The 27724-nt window shown below is 39.6% G+C and overlaps 1 protein-coding gene across 1 annotated transcript in view; it reads right to left on the reverse strand.

Annotated features, from left to right (window-relative positions):
* The window catches only part of armi (armitage), a 117897-nt gene that overhangs the window by 45153 nt on the left and 45020 nt on the right, over nucleotides 1-27724 (reverse strand). The window contains exon 3 of the mRNA XM_067136544.2: nucleotides 20591-20843. Within this exon, the coding sequence (XP_066992645.2) occupies nucleotides 20591-20843 (253 nt within the window). The remainder of the gene's footprint in view (nucleotides 1-20590; nucleotides 20844-27724) is intronic.

Genomic DNA, 27724 nt, shown 5'->3' on the forward strand with positions numbered 1-27724 from the left:
ACTTCAGGAGGAACAACATGGATTTAGACCTCATAGATCAACTATAGACCTCATTTTTGCCACCAGAATGTTCTATGAGAAGTATTGGGAGAAAGGTAAAACACTTATAACTGTTTTTCTGGACATCAAGAAAGCATATGATCGTGTACCATGCAGGCATATATGGGAATGTTTGAAACATAAGAAAGTGCCTGATGACAGCATAGAACGAGTACAACGATTATATGATGAAACCAAGTGTTGTTGTCCAGGTCCTGGATGGAAGGTCAGGTTGGTTTGAAACAAAGAGTGGAGTCCAGCAAGAAAGTTGTCTTTCACCACTTCTCTTCATATATCATAATTGATGAAGTTTTAAAAGCAGTTAAAAGAAAGGATCCAACAACTAATGCCCTGGTTTTTGCTGATCATGTAATGGTATGGGGTGAGACAGAAGCGGAAGTAAAAACTAGACTAGATCTCTGGCACGAAGCTTTTACAACCTTAGGTCTCAAAATGAGCAAAACGAAGACAGTTGGCTTGGTGATGAGTAGAAACTCTCCAACTGTTCATCTAAGAATTGGAGATGAGGAGATGGATATTGTAGACAACTTAATCATATTTAGGTAGTGTTCTGTTATCAGACAATACCATACATCAAGAGATTAGCAACAGAATACAGAAAGCTTCCGAATTCTATCACGCTGTACGTCAAATACTTTGGGATGTAACATTCCCATTAGTTTTCAAGATCAGCTTATACAAAATATATCCAGTACCTATACTGACGTATGGCCTATAAGCAGTCAAAATTGTTAGGTATGGGAATCCACCTATTCAATACAAGAAATAGTGATAGTTATAAAGTCATCACATATTCATTTATTTGGGACCGGTTTTGGCAAGAGGGTATGCCATCATCAGCCTAGGAAGTAAGACAAAGACACTGGAAATAGAGTACATTACATTTCTTAAAATTAATATCAATACTTTTAAAAATGTACCTGCTTGAACTGAATTACTTTACACATGTACAAAAGGGTTTTTATAATTAAAATTGAATATAGAAAGGTGTACACCAAAATATTTGTACAGTTAAAATTACAAAAGTGGAATGAGCTTTTTTCACATTGTAAGAATATAGGTCATTAACTACTTTGTAGTCATAGTGATATACATGAAATTGAGTTTCTTAGTTCAATATTAACATTTGTAGTCATTATAAATAGGCTGATGAACTAGTTACAACAACCAGTCATTTACTTAAAATTCATCGTAGATGTTCACTAATTAAGTTTCTAATATATTCAACTTGGATATAGCAATGTGTGAGTTTAAATAAATGTTTTATATGGCTAAAATACAGTATAGTATGGCAACTGTGTCACAGGTTACAACATCCACAAAAGTTCAGTAAATAAAAAGGATTAAGTCCATTGTATTGCTTGGTTTGCGTGTCCGCAGGTTAACTACTTTCCAGTTCTTGTGCTGTATGTAAAATTTAGTTTTATCTTTTTGAACATCTTGATCATCTAGAACATCTAGAAGCAGCAACACTTACTGGACCAAAAAAGAGTCTTCTTCAGGCAACAGAAATGAAGTTCCTCCGTTCTTGTCTACAAAAGTGGATAAAATAAGGAATGTGGATATTCAACAACAGCTTGGATTGGAAAGAAGCTTGCTGGAGACTCTAGAAGTGAAGAGATTGCAATGGTATGGTCACATGAAAAGAGTGGACCCTCACAGGACTCCTTGAACATACTTTGACCACAATGTTCCTGGGAAGAGACCAAGAGGAAGACCTCGTCATGTTTGGGAAAAACAGATACTGAAGGACCTTGAAATTAGAGATGTGAACTGGCGTCGCATATATGAGCAGCATCTGTGGATGGACAGGACAAACTGGAGGAGGCTCGTACACAACCACACCTGGCTTGCTGGAGTGAAGAAATGATGATGTCTTCAGTAATACTCTTTCAGATTATGCCATAATTCTTTACTAATACTTACGTTCATTAAATGTATGAAGTTTAAAAAACATTGGAAACGTATTTCCGAGTAAATGTGTTGGAACCAGGCCCTCATCTTGCACAGAAAGATTTGACTGTGGCACGGTCTCTCAAAAAGGTTGAAAAAAGCGGCTCTAAAAGCAACATCAGATCTTAAGCAACATGCTTAAACATTCCAAACTATAATGTCCAGCATGGGGATTTTTTATCCTTATGTAGGAGTAGGAACTTCATGAAAAGCTAGATACAAATTTTTAAAAAGGTGAAGTGTTTTCTGCAAGCAACAAAACCTTATTATACATCTTTGTACGTAAAGAAAATTGGCCCCAGAATCTAGAGATGTTTTCATGGTCGAGGCAAGTAAAAACTAGTGACCAAGATTTCAACAGGGTATAAATGTTTAATAGTCCCTACCTACCAGCAGCAGTAAAGGGGTGCTCAGTTCACCTGGAAGAATGTGGGTTTGATTTCCCATCAGGAAGATGAAAAATTTAAGAAATGGGATTTCCATTTCTAGAGGAGCACATGGCCTTGAGATTCAACTGACCCTACACCGAAAATGAATACCAAGTTAATTCCTGGGTATAAAAGTGGCCGGACATAGAGCTAACCACTTTATCCCACTTAGTGCCGAGGTTAAGAATATTTGAAGCCTTCACCTTCCAGTCATCCAATGGCCTTCATGACCTGTCCAGGATGGGTTTGCTTTTATAAATCAGTTTAATGGTTGCATGAAAGGGTTCTTGACTTTCCTGCTGATCTTTCTGTGTTGAAAAGGGCACATACAAATGTACTGGTTAGGTGCTTGACGTCTAGGTTCAATCCTGGCATGGTCAGCTGGTATTTCAAAGTGCATAAATTCTACTGTCAGCCTGTTGCCATTTCTTGACAAATGCAGTACTTTGGCATCTGTTTTTGGCAAAGGCCAGAGCAGAATGTAATTTCCACCTAAGTCCCAGTCTCGTTCATGGCTGTGACAATATGGAATCTGTTTAGGTATGGGTGGTGCTGAGTAATGACCTTCAGAGTATGAGTGCCAGTGAGTGTTCTGAAAGGTGTTACTCTTAGGGTTGGTTGTGTTGCAATAGAACTTTCAGGTTCAAAGAGGAAAAACAATGGCTAACTACCTCACTCCTCATGTTGCCTAGTATGCCTCATTTTGGTATAGCCATCAGTTTTTGTGGTTTCCTTATAATTGCTTAGGGGGGATGTGCATGAAATACATGTGCAAATATAATCATTCACCAAATCCACAATTTGTAAGGTACATAACTGAAATTTAGGACAGGGGTTAAGAATGGTTAAATGCATCTCTTTACTATTTTTCATAACTTAAGCAAAATTAAATAGAAGCATTTTGCAATTTATAAATTTTATGACCCCGTGATCAACAAAGGTACCATTTTCTCATTCACTTTTCAACAAATTGTCAGGAAAATTGTACAGTGTAACCTCAATATGTATAGAAACAACTCCACAGAAGCATTTTTAAATAAAATGAATATTTAATTAATTTTATGTTTAATTATTTTGTAAACTGAAAAAATATCCCTAAAAAAATCTATATTTTTTCTTGTATATCTCGGCGTACAGGAATGATATTAAAATTTGGCCTAGTGTATATGTTTGTTATACACACAGCAATGGAGATGCCAAAAACCATGGCTCTATCTTTCCCAGTTTCTGAGAAAGGTGTACTTTAATAACGGAAATGGTGATTCTGAGAAAATGCACTTTAAAGTTTATCTTACTTTTTCCTTGCAATTCCGTTTATTAAAAGGCTCCAGAACTGTACTGAGTGTCCTCCTTTCCTTCAAGACTTCTCTTTTGGTTTCTTGTTTTCTGCCTTCTTTGCTTTACCAGGTCTTCAACTGACTTTTCAGTTGCAGAGAGGCCCTGGAAATCTATTTTTCTCAAGATGTCTTGAGTGAAAATTCCTACCTTACAGCCTAATACCTTCATCCACACTAAGTTTCCGCCATCAAATACAAGAACTGTATCAAACGTTGCAATTGTGGCAACTGTAGCAGGTGAAAATGTGGTTTTAGGGCATCGTTTCCTTACGAGTCAATTTAGAGTTTCATTTGGATTTGGGTTTTGCCAAGAACACACTTTTTGAGAAGTTCAGGATCGGCCATGTTACGAGATCTTTTTTCTCTCACCTGATGATATTTTCTTCGCTCCGATTTGGTGCTCCTTATACTACGCAGCGATACGAACTGTCTACTTGCCAACATGTCTTACTACTGCTGAGACTGTAGCCTCTCCTTGCGCATCCACCGTGACGTCATCGACCTCTAGTAAGTTCTAGATAGCGCTCCCCTGCTATATATATATATACTCCTCGTTTATTTCTTTCGCCAATCAGCTGTGATTCAACTTTGTAATAGGCAGTGGGAGCTGGACTTCTGGACACGGCTGGACCGTGTCGATTTTAACTTACTTCGTGCTTCAAACCTGACTGGGTGAGCAGATACCTTTTATTACTATCTCATTTCCATAAAAGGCCTTATTTTCTTGGCTTGTGCTTTGCCACAGGTGTGGATTCGAACATTAGTCCCTTCAGGACTATCATAGCCTTGGTGCACTTAACTTTGCAATTAAGACATTATTATTTGGAATGTGGTGGCCAAAGTGCTCTGGACTGGCAATATAATAGTGCTCCCAGAACTTCACATGTGGTGTGGTGAACTTTGTTTCGTGTCATTTCGTGCTGGGGACTCGGCAGCCTGATCCCTGCTCGATTTTCCATCCCTTTGTTGTTATTTCATTTTTTTTTCTTTTCCTGCTTTCCTCCCCCCCCCCCCCTTTTCCCTTTCCCTTGTTAGTACAACTTAATCAGATTGTATGAGAAACACTGGTATTTTCTGGTCTGCTAAAACTGTTGTATGTCTCTTGTTTACATTTCGAACTTTCTAGTAATTGCCCCTTCCCAGTGCATGTGCTAATGCTTTGCAGGACAAGATGTTATGCTACCTGTTCGCTCGTTAGTCTAGGGAATGTTTCGTACTACTTATAAGAGATTGATTATCTATTTTTAAAATTTTTCTAGGTGTGTTGAGGTTAAAAATTTCATGTCCAAGTCTATGGCAATAACAATAATTTCCTCCTTCATTGTAATTGTAAATATCCTGTGCAAAAAAAAAAGATATCTAACTGTGACTTCCATGGTTCCCTTTGTTCTCGTTTTGATGTGTGATGTTAATAGACATTAGATGCTTACACCAAAGATAATAGGAAGCAACTGTGTAATTCTGCTTTTTCTCGTACCTGGATGTATCTGCGGTAGAGATAATTGCTTGAATGATTTGCATTAAACCTCAAGAGGTTTTATTTATCCATTTTTATGTAAATATTTGTCATCTCCTTTGAATTGTTACAATATATCTGTTATTGAAACCTGTTCTTTGGGCAGTTCTCTATATATGTTCCCTTCCTTATCGTATTCTTTCTGTACCTACCGCGGAATTCTCTTGGGTTATGGCCCAAAACTTATTTGTACGATGCATAGCTAGTGTTTAGGGAACTGGTTTGCGCTGCTTGTGGAAACTTGAACTGAGCAGAATTCTTATACTACACGCTTCCCTGCGTCCTGTTGCTCGATGCTCCATCAAGGTTGAGTCATTCGCTTCCTGCTTGTTGAAATGCTGTTGTTTATCTTTCGCCAAGAATCGCTAGTACTTGACATTAACACTATTCTATCGAACTCTGATTATTGAGATACACCTCATACCACTCGACCGCCACATATGGTAGCAGATTCCTCTCTATTTAGTCCCCTTATTTCATTTTTTTCTATTATTCTTTGTATAATGGCTTGCTTTTCCGATAACTTCCCCCTAGGGGAAGACTCCTCTTTGCTATCTTCTCCGATACCGCAAAATTTATCTCTACCCGATCCCTCTGTACCCAATTTAATTTCGTTTTCTTATTTTCTTCTGTATACCCCCCCTTCACTAATCATACTCCTAATTTATCATCTGATGATAGTAAACCGGCTTATTTACAATATCCTATGGCTCCCCCCCCCACTCTCATCCCCCTGTTCCTCCTACTACTTCTGTGGATAGTTCCTTAAATGTACAGATTATAAAACGATCATTACTTCAAGTCCCCCAATTATCAGCAACAGATCCTCGTAGTCTTACTATTTGGTTATTTTCAGTCCGGAAATTTTTAAATATTAAAGTAGCTTCTTTTCCTCAATTAATTGGTCTTCTTTCCACTAAGACCATTGGCTCTTTTTCTACCTTTTGGCTTGACAATATGTCCAACTTTTGCAACTGGTATGAATTGAGGCACACCATACATAATTATTTTCTACCCTTGGAAGTACGATATAAATTAAGTACCGAATTTATCAGACGTCATCAGTTACCAAATGAACCTGCCCATGATTATCTTGACTCTAACATTACTTATAGTGATGTCTTAAATATTTCACATAACACTTCTGAATTAATTTCTATTATATAGTTTTATGCTGCTCCTTCATTTCGCATGCTTTTTAATGTCCTGGCTCCCCCTGTTTCTCTTTTGCAACTTTACAATTTAGCCCATCAACACACTATAAATTCTTTAGGCGATCGTTCGTTTTATGCATCTGTTCCTCCCCCAACTATTACTTCTACCTTTTCACATTCTTCTTTGCCAGCACTTCCCGCCCCCACTGTTTGCCCTCGCATAACTTCTTACCGTTGCAAACTGCCTGGTCACTTGGCTCGCCAATGTACTACTCAGCTTTCGGGAAACGCCTTCCACCCACGTCGTTAGGCAGTAGACGTTCATGTGGGGAAAATCTGCCTCGTATTACTCACCCTACTTCTGTGACAGCATCTTCCCAATCCAGTCCGGATTTGGGCTCGTTTTTACCTCCTACTTGTCATGTTTTGGTAACTGCTAATAATTCTCCCTCTGTCGCTCTCCTTGACTCCGGGGCAGCTGTTTCTCTTATTAGTTTCCAATTTTATAAATCATTAACCCAACTTGATTCTCATCTGCATTATCTTCCATCCTCCACTCGCTGTCTTTCTGTTTCCAACCAACCTTTGAATATAATTGGTACTGTCTCCTTGCATATTAAAATGCAACACTTCTTTTGGGCTTTCTCTTTTCAGATTGCAGAGCACTTATCTTGCCCTATCATTTTGGGTTTTGATTTTTTTGCTTATTCTGGTCTTCTTCTTGATTCGGCGCATTCTAAAGTTTCTTTTCCCTTTTCTGAGAAGTCTGTTCCATTAATAAGTACCCATGATTACCCTTCTATTTTACATTCCTCTTTTCCTACTATTAACTCTACTCATTCTAATCAGATTCAAGCTTTGCTCACTAATTTTCTGACGTCATCACTCCTAACGTAGGTACCATCAAGGATTTTTTTGCACATATCGATCTTACCGATTCCAGTCTTGTTCGCTCTTCCCCTTATTTTCTTAGTCCGCCCCGGATGAAGGTTTTGAATCAGTTAATTCAAAAAATGTTGCAAGATAATACTATTATTCCGTCATCTTCGGATTATGCTTCTCCCGCTTTTGTAGTTGATAAGCCTGATGGTTCGGCGAGGTTTATTGTAGACTTTCGTAAGCTCAATGAGAAAATTGTTTATGATGCGTACCCTATGCCTAAATTAAACTCGGCATTTCAACATTTTTCCGGTTCAAATTTTTTTCCATTTTCGACCTTAATTCTGCCTATAATCAGCTTCCATTGGACGACATTAGCTCTCAGTATACTGCATTTATTACTCCTAATAGCCTCTACCAATTTAAAGAAGTCCCCTTTGGTTTGAATTTAGGTTCCCAGCTCATGCAACATTTTGTGGACTCCCTCTTCTCTGATATCAAGTACAAGTATCTTTTTCCTTCTATTGATGACATTTTGATTTTTTCACCCGATTTTGAATCTCATTTGTCCCACGATCGCGAAGTCCTTACTCGCCTTCGCAACGCCGGTTTAACTGTTAATCCCTCTAAAGTTTTAATAACTCAAACTTCCATTAAATTTCTTGGACACATTTTAAGTTCTGAAGGTATTTCCGTTGACTTTGAGCGAGTCTCTGCTATTAATAAAATTCCACCTCCCTCTAATTTAAAACACTTACGATCCTTTTTGGGAATGGTTGGGTTTTACGCCAAGTATATCCCTAATTTTTCTTCTATTGCGGAACCATTGAATGCTCTCAAACGCAAAGGTGTTAAATTCCATTGGTCCTCTCATCAACAAAGGGCATTTGATTTCTTAAAAGCTAAATTATCTCATGCCCCTCTTCTACAGATTCCCGACTTTAATGTCACCTCTGAATTGTCCACCGATGCTTCTGATATTGCTATTGGCGCCGTCCTCCAACAAACCGTTAATGATTGTACACTCCCCATTGCATATTTTAGTTGCCTCCTATCTCCCGTAGAACGTAAATATTCCACCTACGAAAAAGAAGCTCTTGCTCTTATTCTTTCTATCAAACATTTCGCGGATTACCTCAACCAACGCGAATTCATTGTTAGTACCGATAACCAGGCTCTTTCTTGCCTTCTCCATAATGCCCCCAAAATTGGTCGCACGGGTCGCTGGTTACTCCGCTTATCACGTTTCAAGTTCTCTCTTAAATTCATTTCTGGGTACAATAATTCCGTCGCCGATGCCCTCTCTCGTTTATTTGAAGACCATCAACTTCAAGCCTCCGAGCTCGATTCCCTCCCCGTCAACTCTGTCATTTCTGTTTCCTCGTTAACCAATTTTCCCCTTTCTTTCCAAGCGTGTGTACAACATCAGCAGCTTGACCCTTATTGCCAACAAATTTCTCGTGAAATTGCCTCCCCAAATTATTCTGCCCATTTCGTCTTCAACAGCAACTTCTCATTTTTAAGCCCACCCCCAAGGCTACTCCTCGCCTTGTTCTTCCTTCCAGTCTACGGTCTATGGTGTTTCAATATTTTCACGATTCTCCCGTTGGGGGCCATTTTTGGAGAGCTAAGACCTATACCCGCCTTGCCTCGCAATTTTTTTGGCCCCAAATGCGCAAGGATATTTTTTCATGGGTCCGTTCTTGTGCCTCCTGTCAACGACATAAGCCATTGAACCATCTCCCTTATGGCGCTTATGCTGCTTCTCCGGCTACTTATTCTTGCGAAAAATTTTATGTTGACATTGTCGGCCCAATTGTGAAATCCTCTAAATCCAATTCTTATATCTTCACCTTATTAGATGGCTTTTCCAAGTTTCTCATTGTTCGGCCTTTGCGAAACATTTCTTCCCAAATTGTTATTAATCTTTTGTCTAATCACATCTTTCCACTTACGGGTCTTCCTAAGATTCTTGTTTCCGATAATGCATCCATTTTCACTTCCAAACAGTTTTACAATTTTTGCTTCTCATTGGGTATTAAAAAGATCTGTACCTCCCCGTATCATCTACAAGCCAACACTGTTGAACGTTACCATAGGAATCGGAAAACATTCTTATCTATCTTTCACTCCCAGAATCAGAAGCTATGGGATACTGAACTTCCCTCTTTTGTTCTTGCCCTAAACTCCACTGTAAACTCCTCTACGGGTTGTACCCCCGCTAAACTCTTTTTAGGTCGCGAATTGAATACCCCTCTTTCTCTCACATGGGATTTACCTTCCCTTTTGAATACCCCCTCTCATCGCCTCAGCCATTCCCAGTTGCAACTGGCATATCACAAGCTCCTTCAGACTAGGGAGGCACACAAGAGGGCTTGTAACTCCCTTGTTGCTAAATCTAAATTTAAATTGACCTGGTTCTTCTTAAGAATCATCCCGTTAGTTCCGCCTCTCAAAATCTTTCTGCAAAACTTTCCCCACTTTGGCTAGGCCCTTATCGGATCCTTTCCTTTCCTTCCCCTACTGCTCAGCTTCAAACTCTAAATTCCCCTACGGACATTAATGAGGCTCATTTTTCTTTATTAAAACCGTTCCATGCCTAGTTTCCCCTTTCCTTTTTCTTTTTTTCATAGGGTGGGAGTTGGGTATTGATCAGGTTTGCAATCCTTTTTTTATATAACTTGTGCTATTTCTTTTCCATTTTTCTATTTATTTGCTGTCCAGTGCTCTTTCTCCTCCTCATTGTTTTGGGTTTCTGCTCTCCCGGCCCAGCTCCCACTGCCTAATTCTTTCACGCCTGATCCCCCCTTATATTGATTTTGCTTGTTATCACCCTTTTTGAAAACATTTTATGACTAACTTTATCTTTTGTAACATAATATTTATTATCTGGCAGACCACTAATTATTGTAATTTATAGCTAATTGATCTGGATCGTTCCCTTCTCTTCCTTTTCCCCTCCCCCTTTTTTTTTCATTGTTCCTTCATGTTATTTATTCTTTCTTTCTTTTTTTTCCCTTTGGCTGCATCATTCTGCCGGCCCCGGAGATGGCGCCGCTTCTGGACCTCGTTGGATGTGCATCGTCTCTTCTTTGCACCTTAACGTTTCTTCTGGGTTTACCTCTTCTGCTCCCTTCCTTGTCTACCGTCGTGGGATCTGCGCCACATCTGCACTGCTTGGATCATCTGTGCCGCCTCCACCACCCTCTATTTGTCGTCGTGCTGCTTCATCATCCTTCGCACCAATCCTTCGGAATTTTCCTGGGTGGTGGGAGTATATGTTACAAGATCTTTTAACTCTTACCTGATGATATTTTCTTCGCTCCGATTTGGTGCTCCTTATACTACGCGGCAATACGAACTGTCTGCTTGCCAACATGTCTTACTTTTTTTTTTTTTTTTTTTTTTTTGCTAGTTGCTTTACGTCGCACCGACACAGATAGGTCTTATGGCGACGATGGGATAGGAAAGGCCTAGGAGTGGGAAGGAAACGGCCGTGGCCTTAATCAAGGTACAGCCCCAGCATTTGCCTGGTGTGAAAATGGGAAACCACGGAAAACCATTTTCAGGGCTGCCGATAGTGGGGTCCGAACCTACTATCTCCCGAATACTGGATACTGGCCGCACTTAAACGACTGCAGCTATCGAGCTCGGTACATGTTTTACTACTGCTGAGACTGTAGCCTCTCCTTGCGCATCCACCGTGACGTCATCGGCCTCTAGTAAGTTCTAGATAGCGCTCCCCTGCTATATATATACTCCTCGTTTACTTCTTTCGCCAATCAGCTGTGATTCAACTTTGTAATAGGCAGTGGGAGCTGGACTTCTGGACACGGCTGGACCGTGTCGATTTTAACTTACTTCGTGCTTCAAACCTGACTGGGTGAGCAGATACCTTTTATTACTATCTCATTTCCATAAAAGGCCTTATTTTCTTGGCTTGTGCTTTGCCACAGGTGTGGATTCGAACATTAGTCCCTTCAGGACTATCATAGCCTTGGTGCACTTAACTTTGCAATTAAGACATTATTATTTGGAATGTGGTGGCCAAAGTGCTCTGGACTGGCAATATAATAGTGCTCCCAGAACTTCACATGTGGTGTGGTGAACTTTGTTTCGTGTCATTTCGTGCTGGGGACTCGGCAGCCTGATCCCTGCTTGATTTTCCATCCCTTTGTTGTTATTTCATTTTTTTTTCTTTTCCTGCTTTCCTCCCCCCCCCCCCCCCCTTTTCCCTTTCCCTTGTTAGTACAACTTAATCAGATTGTATGAGAAACACTGGTATTTTCTGGTCTGCTAAAACTGTTGTATGTCTCTTGTTTACATTTCGAACTTTCTAGTAATTGCCCCTTCCCAGTGCGTGTGCTAATGCTTTGCAGGACAAGATGTTATGCTACCTGTTCGCTCGTTAGTCTAGGGAATGTTTCGTACTACTTATAAGAGATTGATTATCTATTTTTAAAATTTTTCTAGGTGTGTTGAGGTTAAAAATTTCATGTCCAAGTCTATTGCAATAACAATAATTCACGTGGTTCTTCCTTTCACGATCTGTGTTTACCAAAGATAAGGGTGATACCAAGAGCAGTTCCTCCTTCATTGTAATTGTAAATATCCTGTGCAAAAAAAAAAGATATCTAACTGTGACTTCCATGGTTCCCTTTGTTCTCGTTTTGATGTGTGATGTTAATAGACATTAGATGCTTACACCAAAGATAATAGGAAGCAACTGTGTAATTCTGCTTTTTCTCGTACCTGGATGTATCTGCGGTAGAGATAATTGCTTGAATGATTTGCATTAAACCTCAAGAGGTTTTATTTATCCATTTTTATGTAAATATTTGTCATCTCCTTTGAATTGTTACAATATATCTGTTATTGAAACCTGTTCTTTGGGCAGTTCTCTATATATCCTCCTCAGTCCAGGTGTCCAGCCGGCTGGACACACTTATGTACAGCCGTAAATGCAAGAAATTCAGTTTCACTCTCTCTAAATCCTGTTGTCCAGCTTGCTGCACATGTACCTTTTGCTCTTTGGTTTTTTAATCTTTCATTTTATGTTTCTGAAGTTGGCTATTCGCGTTTAGGCATCATGGCGTCTATAGCTGAGATGGGTAGGAAGACTTCCCAGAGAAATAAGGGTAAGTACTGAAGTAATTCACAAGTTATTGTACGGTTAAGTATTGAAATTATTTGTATATATAATGGAGAAGCTCTCTGTGTAATGTAGCATACTGTACATATATTATTTATTTGCTTAATCCACTATTTCTTATGAAGTCCAGTCGGCTGGACACCAGGTCTCTGTTCAGTATCTCAGCTTTTTGGTGGGAAAATATGACGTCTTTGCAAAGTGAAATCTTAACTCAGTTCAGTCCGTATGTTTGTTGCATTGAAATAGAATTTATCCAAAATTAATTTATATGTTAATCCGTTATTCTTGCATTGTGTGTTAATAATAATAATAATAATAATAATAATAATAATAATAATAATAATAATAATAATAATAATAATAATCTTCGTTTTATCTGTTTAGTTTACAGGAAACCAATCACAGATGAGGACATATTCACTCTGTTGGAAGAGAGCAGCGACATTGAAGATTTATCGGATGGTGTTTTTGATGATCCAACGTGGGATGTTTCTTCCGAAGAAAGTTCTGATCCTTCACCTGAGCCAGAAGAACTTGAAGATATACATACCCCCTGCACATCAAAGTCTACCAAGCAAAGGAGCATGAAATGGAAGAGGCAGCAATTTGATGACAAATTGAAGGATCTACCTGAGAAAGAATGGTCTGTGGGAGGGAGAGAACTATGGACACCACTAAGGTACTTCGAGCAGTACTTTCCTGATGAAATATGGAAGATTGTAGCTGAACAAACTAATATCAGAGCCTTGCAGGATAATCAAAGACCACTTCAAACCAATCCGAAATAAAATTAAACAACTTGTGGGGGCACATATTATTACAGGATGCATGAAATTTCCTAGATTTCGGATGTACTACCGTCAGGGTTTAAGGGCACCTGCAGTGACTGTCATTTCCAGAGACAGGATGTTTAAATTGAGGAATTATCTGCATTTTGTGGACAATTTAGGTGTTTCAGATGATGAAAAACAGGAAAATAAATAGTGGAAGGTGCAGCCGATACTTCATACTGTTCGGAGGAAGTGTTTGACCCTTCCAGTTTCACGTAATCTGTCAGTAGATGAGCAGATGATTCCATTTACTGGAACTACGTCACTGAGACAGTTTGTAAAAAACAAACCAAATCCAGTTGGTATTAAGAATGTTGTTCTTGCAACTCCAGATGGACTGGTACTAGATTTTTTCATCTATCAAGGAGCCAAAACCTGGCCTAATGGCCAGCCTTCCCCTAACTTAGGTATTGGAGGGTCAGTTGTAGTGAAACTGGTGGAAGATAGAATTCCAAGTGACCATATAGTTTACTGCGACAGATACTTCACCTCAATCCCACTGCTCGACTACCTTCTTGAAAGACGCATTTTTTGCCACAGGTACGATACTCGCTAGCCGCATAGACAGTTCAGTGAAATCAAAACTTCCCAGTGACAAAGACTTGCTGAAGAGAGGAAGAGGTTCCTGCGATGAATTTGTAAGAGAAGATGGAAATATGTGTATCGTAAAATGGATGGATAACAGGTCAGTCCTCTTAGCCTCGACCTGTACTGGTGCATTCCCTACACACTTTGTCAGACGGTGGGACAAGAAAAGCAAATCCTACATTGATGTTGAGCAGGCCAAGCTTGTTCTCACCTACAACTCATCAATGGGAGGGGTAGACTTATGCGACCGAATGGTATCATTTTACCGCATTTCCATGAGAACAAAGAAATGGCCTGTTCGAGTTTTCTTCCATTTCATTGATTTGGCCATTGTTAATTCATGGATTGAATATAGGAAAGACCAGAAAGCTCTTGGTCATAGACCTAAAGAAACAATGGATCTTCTGGAATTCAAGATCTATATTGGAGAATCATTAAGTTTTGCTGCCACTGCTAGAAGACAGGCAATTTATTCTTCTGATGAGGACGATGAGAGCCCTGAACCACCAAGAAAGAAAAACAGTCCAGCTACAATTCCCAACAAAGACATCAGAAAATCAGGAAACAACCATCTACCTATTTGTGCAATTGATGATAAAAACAAATGGATGAGATGTCGAAACAAGGACTGGAAGTCTAGAACGAAATTCAAGTGTGTTCAGTGTAATGTATTTCTGTGCATATCGAGTGAGAGGCAGTGTTTCCTACAATTTCACAGCTGAATGTTACATTGTTAACAACAGATGCACAATGTGTGTAAAGAATTGATTCTCGATAGTTAGAATCGTATTTTATGTTCACTTATTTTCTCTGTGTTTACAACAATTGAGACCCAGTGTCCAGCATACTGGACACACTGTTACATAATAAAATACCTATGATGAAAGAAAATTATTTCTTTTCTTGTGTTATTTGGTACCTAACTGAATTATTTATGCAAAAAACAAACTTGTAACATACTTCATTTCCACTCGGGACTGAGGAGGATATGTTCCCTTCCTTATCGTATTCTTTCTGTACCTACCGCGGAATTCTCTTGGGTTATGGCCCAAAACTTATTTGTACGATGCATAGCTAGTGTTTAGGGAACTGGTTTGCGCTGCTTGTGGAAACTTGAACTGAGCAGAATTCTTATACTACACGCTTCCCTGCGTCCTGTTGCTCGATGCTCCATCAAGGTTGAGTCATTCGCTTCCTGTTTGTTGAAATGCTGTTGTTTATCTTTCGCCAAGAATCGCTAGTACTTGACATTAACACTATTCTATCGAACTCTGATTATTGAGATACAACTCATACCACTCGACTGCCACAGCCAGAAACCTGTAAGTGGGCTTGATAACATCTAGGATACATTCTGGAAGCTTCTGCTTGTGGATGTTGGGGTTATTATTCCTCTGAGCCTGTAGATATTTACAGCAGCTAATGTGGCACAGATTACAAATTGGTGGTTCATCTGTTTACACCATGTGAAAATATGTATCCGATACAGTTCTTAATTCACACCTAACCTCATTCCTGGTTTGTTTCTCATGTCTTGCGTTCACCAACTTCTGCAAAATCAGTTTATCCAGTCTTGTATACACTCCTTGTGACCATAGCATTATTGAACGATGAAAGAATCGAACACTTGTGTAAATCTCCGTCAGTAGCAGAAGGCAAAAGAAGAAATTATTGCTTCTTTATAAACAAGCAGCTGGTTTGGTATTGTTTCTAAGATGCGGAACACAGTCATAGATGATATATAAAACCAAAGAGTATGTATCACAGCCTTCTAGAAGTATCCCGTGCAAGTTTGCTTGAAAGCAACGGAATCGTTCTTCACCGAGCTAGTATTGAAGTAATGCTTCAAAAGTGGGTGTGGCTGTAAGGTCGCGTCACACATTTAATTATTATCTTTCAGGCAGTTCGGATGCAATTTCGTCCTTGAAACTTTGGGAACATATTGTCAATGAGTTCTACTATTAAATAAAAGATAAATTGAAAATTGACATTTTGGGCCAATTTCATGAACGTCCCCCCTTAACCTCAGGTGGTGCTATCTGAGGTTCGAACCAGCCTCTTGGTTGATGACCTACCACATAAATTCTACTCAGATGGTCATCCCACATAATTTTAATGGCTCATGCTTCTCATGTTGACACAAGAAAATACTTACGCAAAATCACCTACGGTAGTTTGGACACGTCCTGCGAGCAGAAGCAGATCATCATCTATTTTCCGCTGTAGCAAGCCGGGTGCGGGTGTTTACGAGCCTCTTCCAGTTTGTCCCGTTCATCCACAGCTGATGTTCTACCTTTTGCTGCCAATTTACATCACATTTGGCAAGGTCTTTGAAAAATTGTTTTTTCCCCAACTGTCACGAGGCCTCCATCTGGGCCTCTTACCAACAACATTCCTTTCATAGTATGCTCTTGAAGTCCTAACTGAAGCGACCCTTCTCATATGTCCATACCATCGTAATCTGCTTAATTCTAAGGTTTCCAACAGATTCCTATCCAATCCAAGTTGTTGCCGAATACTTTCATTCCTTATTTTGTCTGTCCTTGTCTTTTGGAAACATGACCAAAGGAATTTCATTTCAGTGGCCTGTAGGCGGACTTTGTGCAGACGTAGTCAACAATGCTGCTTCCAGTCCGTATGTTAGAACTGGTACAAGATATGTTTTGTACAGTGTGAGCTTGCAAGCTTGGGGAAACGAGTCATCCCAAAGTAATTGACGGATGGAGTGGTAGAATTTTGATGTAGCTTGTATTCTATTGCCTATTTCTCGGTTTATGGTATTGTCGGAAGAAATGAAACTCTCTAACTATTTGAAGTTATGTATAATGTCTACTTCTTCATTTTGCACTTGCATGTAGACTGCTTGAAGATTTCGACTCATCACTAAACCGAGGGTTTTAGTTCGGCTGATGATCATTCCCATTCTTTCAAATTCTTCTTGCCAAAGATCTAGTTTAGCTTGAACTTCTGCATTTGTTGTCTGATCCTTCGTTTTCACTGCTTTTATAACCTCGTCCATTATAGTAATGAAGAGAGATGGTGATAGACAACTTCCTTGTTGGACTCCGCTCTTGGTTTCAAAATAGTTTGACCTGCCTCCTTGAATCTGCACACAGATCTTTGTCTCTTGATATAGTTGTTTTATTCGAGCTATAATCTCATCTGGCACTTATTTACGCCTCAGACATTTCCGTATGTGCTTACGTGGTACATGATAATATGCCTTCTCAATATCCAACAATACAACTATAACCGTTCTATTCTTGTCCCAGTATTTTACAAAGAGCACTCTTGTTGAAAAAATGAGGTCTAGCGTTGATCTGTTCGCTGTAAATCCATGTTGTTCTTCCTCAAGTTTAGGTTCAACAAATTTTCTGATTTTTCTCTCCAGGATGGTCTCATATATTTTTAATCCATGAGATAGAAGGGTTATGCCTCTATAGTTGTTACACTTCTTTTGGTCACCTTTCTTAAATAGTGAAAAAATCACTCCTTGCCTCCAGTCACTGGGGATTTAATTTTCTTTCCAAATTTTATTTAGAACTCTGTACAACCATTGTAATCCAGGTTCTCCAAGTGCTTTGATCATGTCCACACTGAACTCATCCAATCCTGCAGACTTGTTGTATTCATTTCACATATTGCTGTCTCCACTTCCAGCTAGGTTAAACTTTCTACATTATAATGTATAGTGTTTAGAGGGTCATCATGTGTGTTATCAGTTGTATTACAGTTCAATAAGTGATTGAAATATCTACTTAACTCTTGTAATATTTCATTTTCATTTCTACTTACCTCTCTGTTTGGAAGCTCTACTGTGTTGATAGTACTATTATCATTTCTTTTGTTTTTAACAATGCTATACAGGAGCTTCTTGTGTTTGCCTTGCCCTATTCTATTGACAAGATTTTCTTTGCATTTCCATTTCTCAATGTAAACTATTCTTTTGACCTGTAATCTTTTTTCTCTGTAAAATTATAGTTTTTCCTCGATTTCACTTGGATTTCCTCGCACGCTGGCATGGTACAAAACTCATCTTGCACCATTTCTAGCTTTGACAGCAGCTTTTACATCCTCATTCCACCATGCTGTTTCATTGGATTTTCTTTTTGGCTCTGCCTTCCACATACTCTTTCAGCTGTCTTCATCAATACTCTCCTCAGGTTATCCCATTCCTCATTTTCAGATCTCAGATCTTCTTTTGGTAACATCTTTCGAACATTTTCTCGAAACATTTCCTTCATCCTTGGTTCAGAAAGTCTTCAAGTTTTTATTTTTGGTGTTCTCTTGTTGTAGACTAGGATGTCTTCTCTTTGTGATATCTGCAGCCAACAGCACGTGGTCTCCATCCAAATTTTCACTAGGAATTACTCTGACATCATTTACGATCTTCCAAACTTCTTGGTCAGTGAGTATATACAATCAATCACAGTTCCATACTGATCGCCCCAACTATGTCTTGCGATCTTATGCGTGTCCCTTTCCTTGAACGAAGTGTTACTTACAACCATATTGTTCCTCACACAAAGATCTAGAAGATGTTTGCCCTCTGGCATCCTATTCCCCATTCCATGAGGACCCAGAGAGGATTCATAGCCCAGTCCGTCTGATCCAACCTGAGCAATAAGATATCCCATTACTACCAAATTTTCACAATCCATATGTTCTTCCAAGTTGGACAGGAAGGCTTCTTTTTCTTCATTTGAACATCATGATTGTGGAGCATAGACCTGTATTATATATTTGTCTCCATTCCACTTTACTGACACTTGCATTATTCTATTACTGACAAATTCAATCTGGCTACAAACATATCTTTATAACGTATAAAGCCCTCTCCATTTCTTGACTCCAAGTAATTTTCCAGACCAGTATAGTTTATAGTCTAGATGGAGGTGTCTTATTTCTGTTGCCTTCCATTTGGTTTCACTCATCCCCATAAGAATTTTCCTCCTTTCCATCATATCAACTATTTCCTCAGTTTTATTTGTCATGTTAAAATATTCAAGGTTCCAATCCAGTAACTGGGTCTTGATTTGGGTTTAGTAGCTGGTGAGGCTTCAGGCTGTAAGCACCTAGCTGTTGTCGTTGTCTTGAGTTCTTTGAACCGAGGCTCGTATTTGTCTTGAAAACGATTGCAATTATCTCCAACTGGCTAGGCCTCACGTTACAGAAGATTTTCTGTCAGGGTTATCACCCTTAGCCTTTAGTAGTCCCCTGCCAAATCTACAAGGCAGCAGCTTCCTGTTGAATTTATGTGTCATTTCCTACACAAAGGCCTTAACAAGCCCCCTAAGGGTGAACTCCTCTGCCCATAGCCATTGGTTCTCCCTTAGTTTGTCAGGTTTGGTAACGGCCGCCCAACCCTCGGCCAGACAGTCACATACGGTAGCAGGATGTACCTGACCTGACCAGACCTGTCTTGACAAGACAAGAAGCAGATATGATTGCTAAATTAAGCTGCATGCTGGGAGTTAGGACATAAATTTGCACTCCAACATGGAACACATACACATGCTTCCATTAAGTGGGACGAATACAGATGAACATTATAATGATAAATGCAAGAGATTCAAGTTACAAGAACTCAGTTTCAGAACACAATTCTGATAATTTACAGTCTTTTAAAACAAATAGCACTTAAGGTACATTAAATGATAGCAATGTATTATTTTTTTAAATTTTTTATTTTTGCTAGTTGCTTTACGTCGCACCGACACAGATAGGTCTTATGGCGATGATGGGACAGGAAAGGGCTAGGAGTGGGAAGGAAGCGGCCGTGGCCTTAATTAAGGTACAGCCCCAGCATCTGCCTGGTGTGAAAATGGGAAACCACGGAAAACCATTTTCAGGGCTGCCGACAGTGGGATTCGAACCTACTATCTCCCGAATACTGGATACTGGCCGCACTTAAGCGACTGCAGCTATCGAGCTCGGTATTATTATTATTAACAATAAATTCTATTCAGCTTTTTTTTTTTTTTTTTTGCTTTACGTCGCACCGACACAGATAGGTCTTATGGCGACGACGGGATGGGAAATACCTAGGAAGTGGAAGGATGCGGCCGTGGCCTTAATTAAGGTACAGCCCCGGCATTTGCCTGGTGTGAAAATGGGAAACCACGGAAAACCATCTTCAGGGCTGCCGACAGTGGGGCTCGAACCCACGATCTCCCGATTACTGGATACTGGCCGCACTTAAGCGACTGCAGCTATCGAGCTCGGTTCAGCTTTTCTTCATCTTTTCCTACACCTGTGGGGTTGCGGGTGCGAAATATGTGGCACATGCGGATTTGGCCCTGTTTTACGGCCGGATGCCCTTCCTATTGCCAACCCTATATGGAGGGATGTAAGCACTATTGCATGTTTCTGTGGTGGTTGGTAGTGTGGTGTGTTGTCTGAATATGACAAGGAGAGTGTTGGGACGTTCACATACACCCAGTCCCTGAGCCAGAAGAATTAATCAGAAGCGATTAAAATCCCTGACCCGGCTGGGAATCGAACCCTGGACCCTCTGAACCGAAGGCCAGTACGCTGACCATTCAGCCAATGAGTTGGACAAATTCTATTCTGCATCTAGACAATATTTTTAAGTAACTTATAAAAAAATTGGTTCTATTATGAGGCACAAGCAAGGAGTATACTTCCAACTACAATGAGTTGCTTTGTAATTTGCTGATGATGATTTCTCACCTGGCTTATTAGGATCTCCATCAAGAGGTGTAGCAATAACTTTATCTCCTATGATGAGTGATGGTCGTTTCTCTGCAAGCCCTGGGATCTCAAGAGCAAGAAATTCCATGCTCTCTCCAGCAAAACTAAACTTGGCTCTTTCTATGTCATAATGTCGCATCAAAATGTTTTGATTTATTTCCTCCAGGTACAGCAGTGTATGAAAACGATCAGTGTAAGTTAAGAAGCTAAGTTCTTTCTTCAAGCAAGGCATCTATAACAAAAACAGACGAAACATTATCATTCACAGGGCTTGGAACTGCACCATACAATTAGTGTACAAGAATAAGTAAAATGCATTGGAGGAAACCAGACATACCTTAATCACACTAGTTTCATAACAGAGCAAAGAAATTAAGAAGTTTTAGATAGGAAGAACAGCATGTGTGACTAACAATTGCTGCTCTACCCACCCTCCAATATAATCCACCAAACTGTTTCTTTGTTTCAATACTTATTGCCAGTGAAGTTCTGCTTGTTCTAAAAGCAACTATTAAATGTTACATTACTTTATTTTCCCTGTCATCATCTTCTGTTTGTAACCACAGTACTGTATTAATGTTCAGAAAACTAAAGTACTCTCACAGCCTGCACCTGGAACGAATCTCCCACCTTTTAATATCTCCACTGCAGATACTCCACTACAGCAGGTCGACCACTTTTTATATCTAAGAAGTATCCTTTCAAGAAATGCTACCTGCTCACAAGATGTTGATAGGAGAATTGGTGCTCCTCACTCAGCATTTGGATGTTCAACCCGTCGTGTCTACATTAATAAGGAGCTTACAATGCATATCAAGTTCATGGTTTACCATGCTGTTGTAATATTAACACTGCTTTACAGTTGTGAAACGTGCCATCAGGATATCAAAAAGCTAGAGCGCTTCCATCTGCAAAAACTTAGATCCATCATGAATATGAAATGGGAGGACCGGGTCACCAACTTTGTAGTTCTTGAGAAAGCACATGCTATAAGCATTGAGGCTACCATCATTGGCCACTGTCTCAGATGGAAAGGGTACGCCCATCGCATGAGTGAAACCAGGCTTCCTCGTCAAATTTCTGTATGGTGAACTCTGTTCTGGCACAAGACCTCATAGAGCCCCTTTGAGGCGTTTCAAAAGATCAGCTAAAGTTTGATATTTCTGGCTAACAACTGATCCATGAAGTGAATGATAGTTTAAAAAAAAAAATGCTATTTATTCGAGGCGTCAACCTAGAAAGATCTTTTGCCCTACTTTGCACCATATGTTATGAACCTGCGTGTACATGGAAATTGCGGAAGTGTTGAATGTGACGAAAGGAATATTAAGGGTGACACAAACACCCAGTCCCCAGGCCAGGGATTATAATTTTTTACAATTAAATACCCCTGACCCGGCCGGGAATCGAACTTGGGGCCAGACTGACTAATAGTTACTAAGAGAACCAAGTCTTCTTTTCACGTTATTGTAAGATGATTCTAATTTAAATTTGATTTGTTTTTTTAAAGGAGAAAGATAGTTGTATCTGGCTCACGTGCTGCCCATGTCAATAAAGGTCAAGGTCTTGTTTTGTTTTTCGAGTAACTGACAAGCAGCTATATCAATTAGTTTTCTGACAGCATTTGAATTTTAAATATTTAAATTTAAAAGTTGGAATTAAGTTAGTTCCTTTCTTCGTATGTTTTAGAACCAAAGAAAGATTGAGAAAGACCATGAAGTAAATGAACTGGCTGAGAAAGTAAGAGTTGCTAATAATTAACATTTTTCGAGGCATCAATCTAGAATTTTATACAGATACAGACTCTTTGAACAAAAATTTTTCATTATATGTTCTGTAACGTTAAGGATAATCTAAGATTAGTATTTGATGTTTGTATTTTATAAAGTGATACATTTTATGTTTTTTATTCATTTAACCAAAGCATTTCAACAATAACTTATAGATGTTTAAATTTATTTTGATGTGTCAAGTTAAGAATTTATGAAACAAGTCCAAGAGTATCTTTAGTAATTTTACACATCTGAAGAAGAGAACAGCTGAAGTTCCTCGAAACATTTCGGCTTTTGATAACAACAAAAACTATTAATAGTACTGACCAGGTGGAACAAGGTGTTTAAATAAATGAATGTGTGATTAATTTTAAGTTAATACAGACCTAAGATAGTTGACCATTATGGTTAAAAAAATTACTACAGTAGTGTACTGCAATAAAAATTACTACAGTAAAACCTGTCTTAACGGACACCCCTCACTGGCGGACGATTTTCTAGGTCTATAATTAAATACCATATTGTGCATGAGTAATTTACCCCTCTTATACGGACACCCTTCATTACGGACGCGGACACACCATAGCCACGAGAAACTCCAATTAAACCTCCCCTAACGGACACTTTGTTTTTCAAAAAATACTGTATTGTGTCCTGTACAGTATGTATTCACTTACTTTTTGCACATGCTGTACTTCCAAGAATCGCAGACACTGAAATTTTTTTTTTTTTTTTTGCTAGGGGCTTTACGTCGCACCGACACAGATAGGTCTTATGGCGACGATGGGATAGGAAAGGCCTAGGAGTTGGAAGGAAGCGGCCGTGGCCTTAATTAAGGTACAGCCCCAGCATTTGCCTGGTGTGAAAATGGGAAACCACGGAAAACCATCTTCAGGGCTGCCGATAGTGGGATTCGAACCTAATATCTCCCGGATGCAAGCTCACAGCCGCGCGCCTCTACGCGCACAGCCAACTCGCCCGGTACTGAAATTTTTGGTCCAGCCTGTACACATTCTTGAAAGGCAACACTAAGCTACGCTATCACTTCTGGAAGTTGTGTGATCGGACATGCTCAACAGCGCTGGAATTCGTACCTTCACTGTCAGGTTACTTTTCACTGACTCGTGGGCTTTTGATGTGTTCAGTATTACATTAATAAGTTGGTGTAAACATGGCTCTGAGGAAGTTTCTAACTCTAAAGGAAAAGGTAGGCAAAATAGAAGACTATCATGAATGTGAGAAGTGTAGTGTGCGTAAACTGTCCGAAGTGTTCAAGATTGAAAAGACACAGGCAGCTGAAATTGTGAAAAAGCAAGAGGAACTAGTGAAAGAATGGCATTTAAATGGCAACGAACAGCGCATTAAACTGTTTCAAAGTGGTAGTGGAGCTCTCATTGACAAGGCAACGCTGGAGTGGTTCGCTAAAATAGGAAGTCAGAATGTCCGTGTGTCAGGACCAATGATACAAGCAAAAGCGTTAGAATTCGCGGGAGAATTAGGTATTGGAGATTTCAATGCCTTGAATGGCTGGCTAGAAAGATTCAGAAAGCGACATGGTATCAACTTCAGAGTGATTTGCGGAGAATCATCCAGTGTTAATATGGAGATTGTTGAAAACTGGCAAGAAAAATACCTTCATTTTTCCGTGCTTTACCCGACTAAACTTCGTGTTTCAAAGGAAATCGTTGTACTGGTGGAAAAGTTGCGAAAGAACGTCTTATGGTCTTGTTATGTACAAGTATGAGTGGAGAACAGGAGAAGCCCCTTGTGATAGGAAAAGCTGCAAAACAAAGGTGTTTTAAGAATATGGACATTACGAAGTTTGGCATTCAATGGAAAGCGAATAGAAAAGCATGGATGACCAGAGAAATAATGACAGGGTGGTTAGAACAATTGGACAGAAAAATGATATGCCAGGAGCAAAAAGTGTTATTATTCCTTGATAATACAGCATCGCATCCAGATACAATTAAGTTGCAAAATGTGAAGATCGTCTTTTTCCCACCAAATGTAACATCAGTTTCTTAGCCTCTTGACCAAGGAGTGAATCAGAACTTCAAGGTTATGTACCGACAGTTAGTGATGAAGCACATAGTATCAGAACTTAACGGGAATGAAGTAACCCTTCAAACACTGACAAACGGACTGAATGTTCTCCAAACAATTTTGTGGATAACCAATGCATGGAAAAACGTTACAGCCTCAACAATTCGTAACTGCTTTCTGAAAGCTGGTTTTCCTGCTAGTGGTGGACATCCCGAAATAGAATCAGATACCCTTCCTGACAGCACGGAAACAACACAACAGTTGATTAATGCAGCAGGTTACAGTGTACAAGTGAACACCTATATCGAAATTGATTCAGATATTCCAACAGAGTGTGACAGTGGAGACACGAAAACGATTCTTCAGTCAATCCAAGGGAAGGAGGACAAAAATGAAGATTCTGACGAAAGCGGGAGTGAACGTGATGCTAATGACGACTTTGAAGAAAATATGGACATTAATGTGGTGCCAATAATCTCGTACAGTGAGGCTCTCGGCTTTGTTAAGCGACTGAAAGAATTCTATTATAAACAAAACTATGAAAAAGATGTAAATTTAACCCAAGATTTAATTGCACATAGTGAAAATATCATTGCTAAACCGAAATGGACAAAACAAACGAACATTACGGATTTTTTCAAGTGCTAATGTTTTACTGTACTGTGCTAGAGATTGCTACAACTACATATTGATTTAAAGTTTCAAAAACTCATATGTTCTTCTTAATTTTAACATGGTGAACGGTAGTAGTGTACATTGTGCTCAATAGAGGTTTCCACAGAAGTGTTTTTGTCTCTTTAATACAGTACATCGCAGCTGCAGCAGCCCATCTACAACTTTCTCATGTGAGTACAGTGCAGTGTACTGTACAATACTGTATACGGTTTACAATTAAAGGTACATTTGCGAGAATTGTTAACACATACAATACATGGGTTATTGTGTTCCAACTTATGTTTAATGATACTGGTTTCATAACCTCTCTCAGGCCGTCACCCCTTCATAATGGACATTTTTTCTGGTCCCAAAGGTGTCCGTTATAGAGAGGTTTTACTGTACTTATAATCATTACAGGTCCACAAGTTGAAACAATATCTATGAAGCATGTTAAACTGAAACCGAACTGTCCAAAGGTTTTCACTTATTAGCTGGTTATATTTTAGAGGTACAAGACCAGAAAGATATCAGACACTGAACATTTTTAAGAAGGTAAGTTTGAGATATAGATACAATCTGTTTTGTGATATAGGTCTTCACCTATCAAAGATATAACTTACTACGTAGTTTCAGAACAAACCACCATGATGGAAGCATCTTTACATGCAGCTAGTTCTACGGAGTAAATATAATCAGTTGACACAGAATACTGCCCTTCAAAAAATAAGGCAAAACTTCTACATAGATTACAGCTTGTACTAGCTATTTGATCATGTATGATTAGGTGATAGAAAGTTCACTTCCTTTCAAACTTAGTCCTGCAACTTATATGAACACACCTTATAATAGTCAGTCAATTTGTGGACTGTCACGTAGAATGTAGGCAGTCATGTAACACAGTGTATACTTTCACCGTTTCAAATCGTCCCTCAAAATAGTGGCCCACATAGCTTTGTTTTCAACTAGCATGGTGCAATGACCTGCTGCATTACTAATTCCTTTTCGGCAGCACAGAGTGATATGTAGGAGTGTTGAATAGCAACAGCCAGTTCTTTCTAACAAGGGAACTATCGATACGGTCATAACAAAACCAACAATGCAATTTTGCTGAGAGGATGAGGAGACAACAAAAAAAGCAATGTACAAAAATTTAGCTGCAATTTTGAACTGGAAAGTATTGAAATCTTGATGCAATATCCATGTGAAAACGCAGCTACTGACAACCCTTGCACCTTGCTGGCGTGGTCCACAGTGGAGTGGAGTTGCAGTTATGCTGGATAGAAATGGAACAAATTAGCAGGCTACCGCGCGCCAAGGTCACTTTGTTGTTAGAAAATGAATGTGAAACATAAATGAGGTGCGTTAATTGCATGATAAATACTCAAATACTTTTGGCACCTTGCACAATGAATATGCAATCTGAGGCTACATTGTTCTTCATAGTTTTCCTTACTTGTTTGAAGGCAATATTTTGCAGGTACTTCAAACTCAGGAGGTGTCTCTGTTGTATAATTGGTTGTGAACCACGAATATTTAATCATGTCCTTGAACCGTGGTGAAGAAAATTGAAAATGCATGAAGAATTTCATTTTCACTATGCTGTTTCTCTGATGAACATCAAACAGAAGGCCTTCACAAACAGGCCCAATGTCTGTTAAATGGCAATACAAAGCCTGCCATTGCCGGAAGAAAAACTTATCCAAGGGCTGTATTTTCCCTGTAGTGCCAGAAGGAATCAGGAGAATTTCTATACTGTTACAGTCACTTCTCACCCCCTTCTTTAATCATAAATTTATAGCTTTCCTCTTATACACAAGATCTACAGCTTGTTTCACTTTCTTCTGTGGGCTGGAAGCATAACTTGAACTAGTAGATTTGTTAAGTGACTGTGGTGTCTCTTCACTGGATTGACAGGAATCACACTCGGGGCTCTAACTTGGATCTGTAACACCTCTCGTACCTGGCAATGGTGTGCTGCCTTTTCTTTCAAGTAATGCAGATGACGTGTGGTTGCTTCCACTATCACTTCCGCTACTCCAGATACGACTCCAAGACAATGCTGGCATCCATGGGATGATTTTCAATCAGTTTGATCACGTGTTGACCTATCTCCCTTTTTTCCAAAATTATTTCATGAGAAGAGGAGAAACCTTTTTCATGGAAATAACTTGATGCATACTCTAGAACAGGGCCTCTCAGAGTGCATGCACCTGGTGCATGCACTGTGCACGGTACAAAAGACGACTTTGCTTGGTTGACCAGAGTGCAGACCCCCACTACATGATTTGGAGCAATAGCACTGTGTTTCTCTTTCCCCACGCCTGTCTCGCTCACTCCCCCTCTCTCCCTCTTCCTCACTTGCTCCGTAGCGCTCCAAATTCGAGCGAAGTTGAGCCGAGCTTATCTGAGTAGCCCAGATGTGAAGCGTTGGTCCGAGCCGAGTGAGACCGATGCACTGTGCACAGGAACTCTGCACACCAGTTTGCATGAGTGAGCTTTTGGCCGTTTGAGAGGCCCTGCTCTAGAAGATTCGCCAAATTTGTGATGGCTCTTTCAAAGGAACACGTGTTGACTGCCTAGCGCAGAAAGCTCAAGGTAACTCACTCGCTTCAGGTGGTTACCAGGGCTGTCCACGTCC

The sequence above is a fragment of the Anabrus simplex genome, chromosome 1, assembly GCF_040414725.1.
Source record: "Anabrus simplex isolate iqAnaSimp1 chromosome 1, ASM4041472v1, whole genome shotgun sequence".
NCBI classification, from domain to species: Eukaryota; Metazoa; Arthropoda; class Insecta; order Orthoptera; family Tettigoniidae; genus Anabrus; species Anabrus simplex.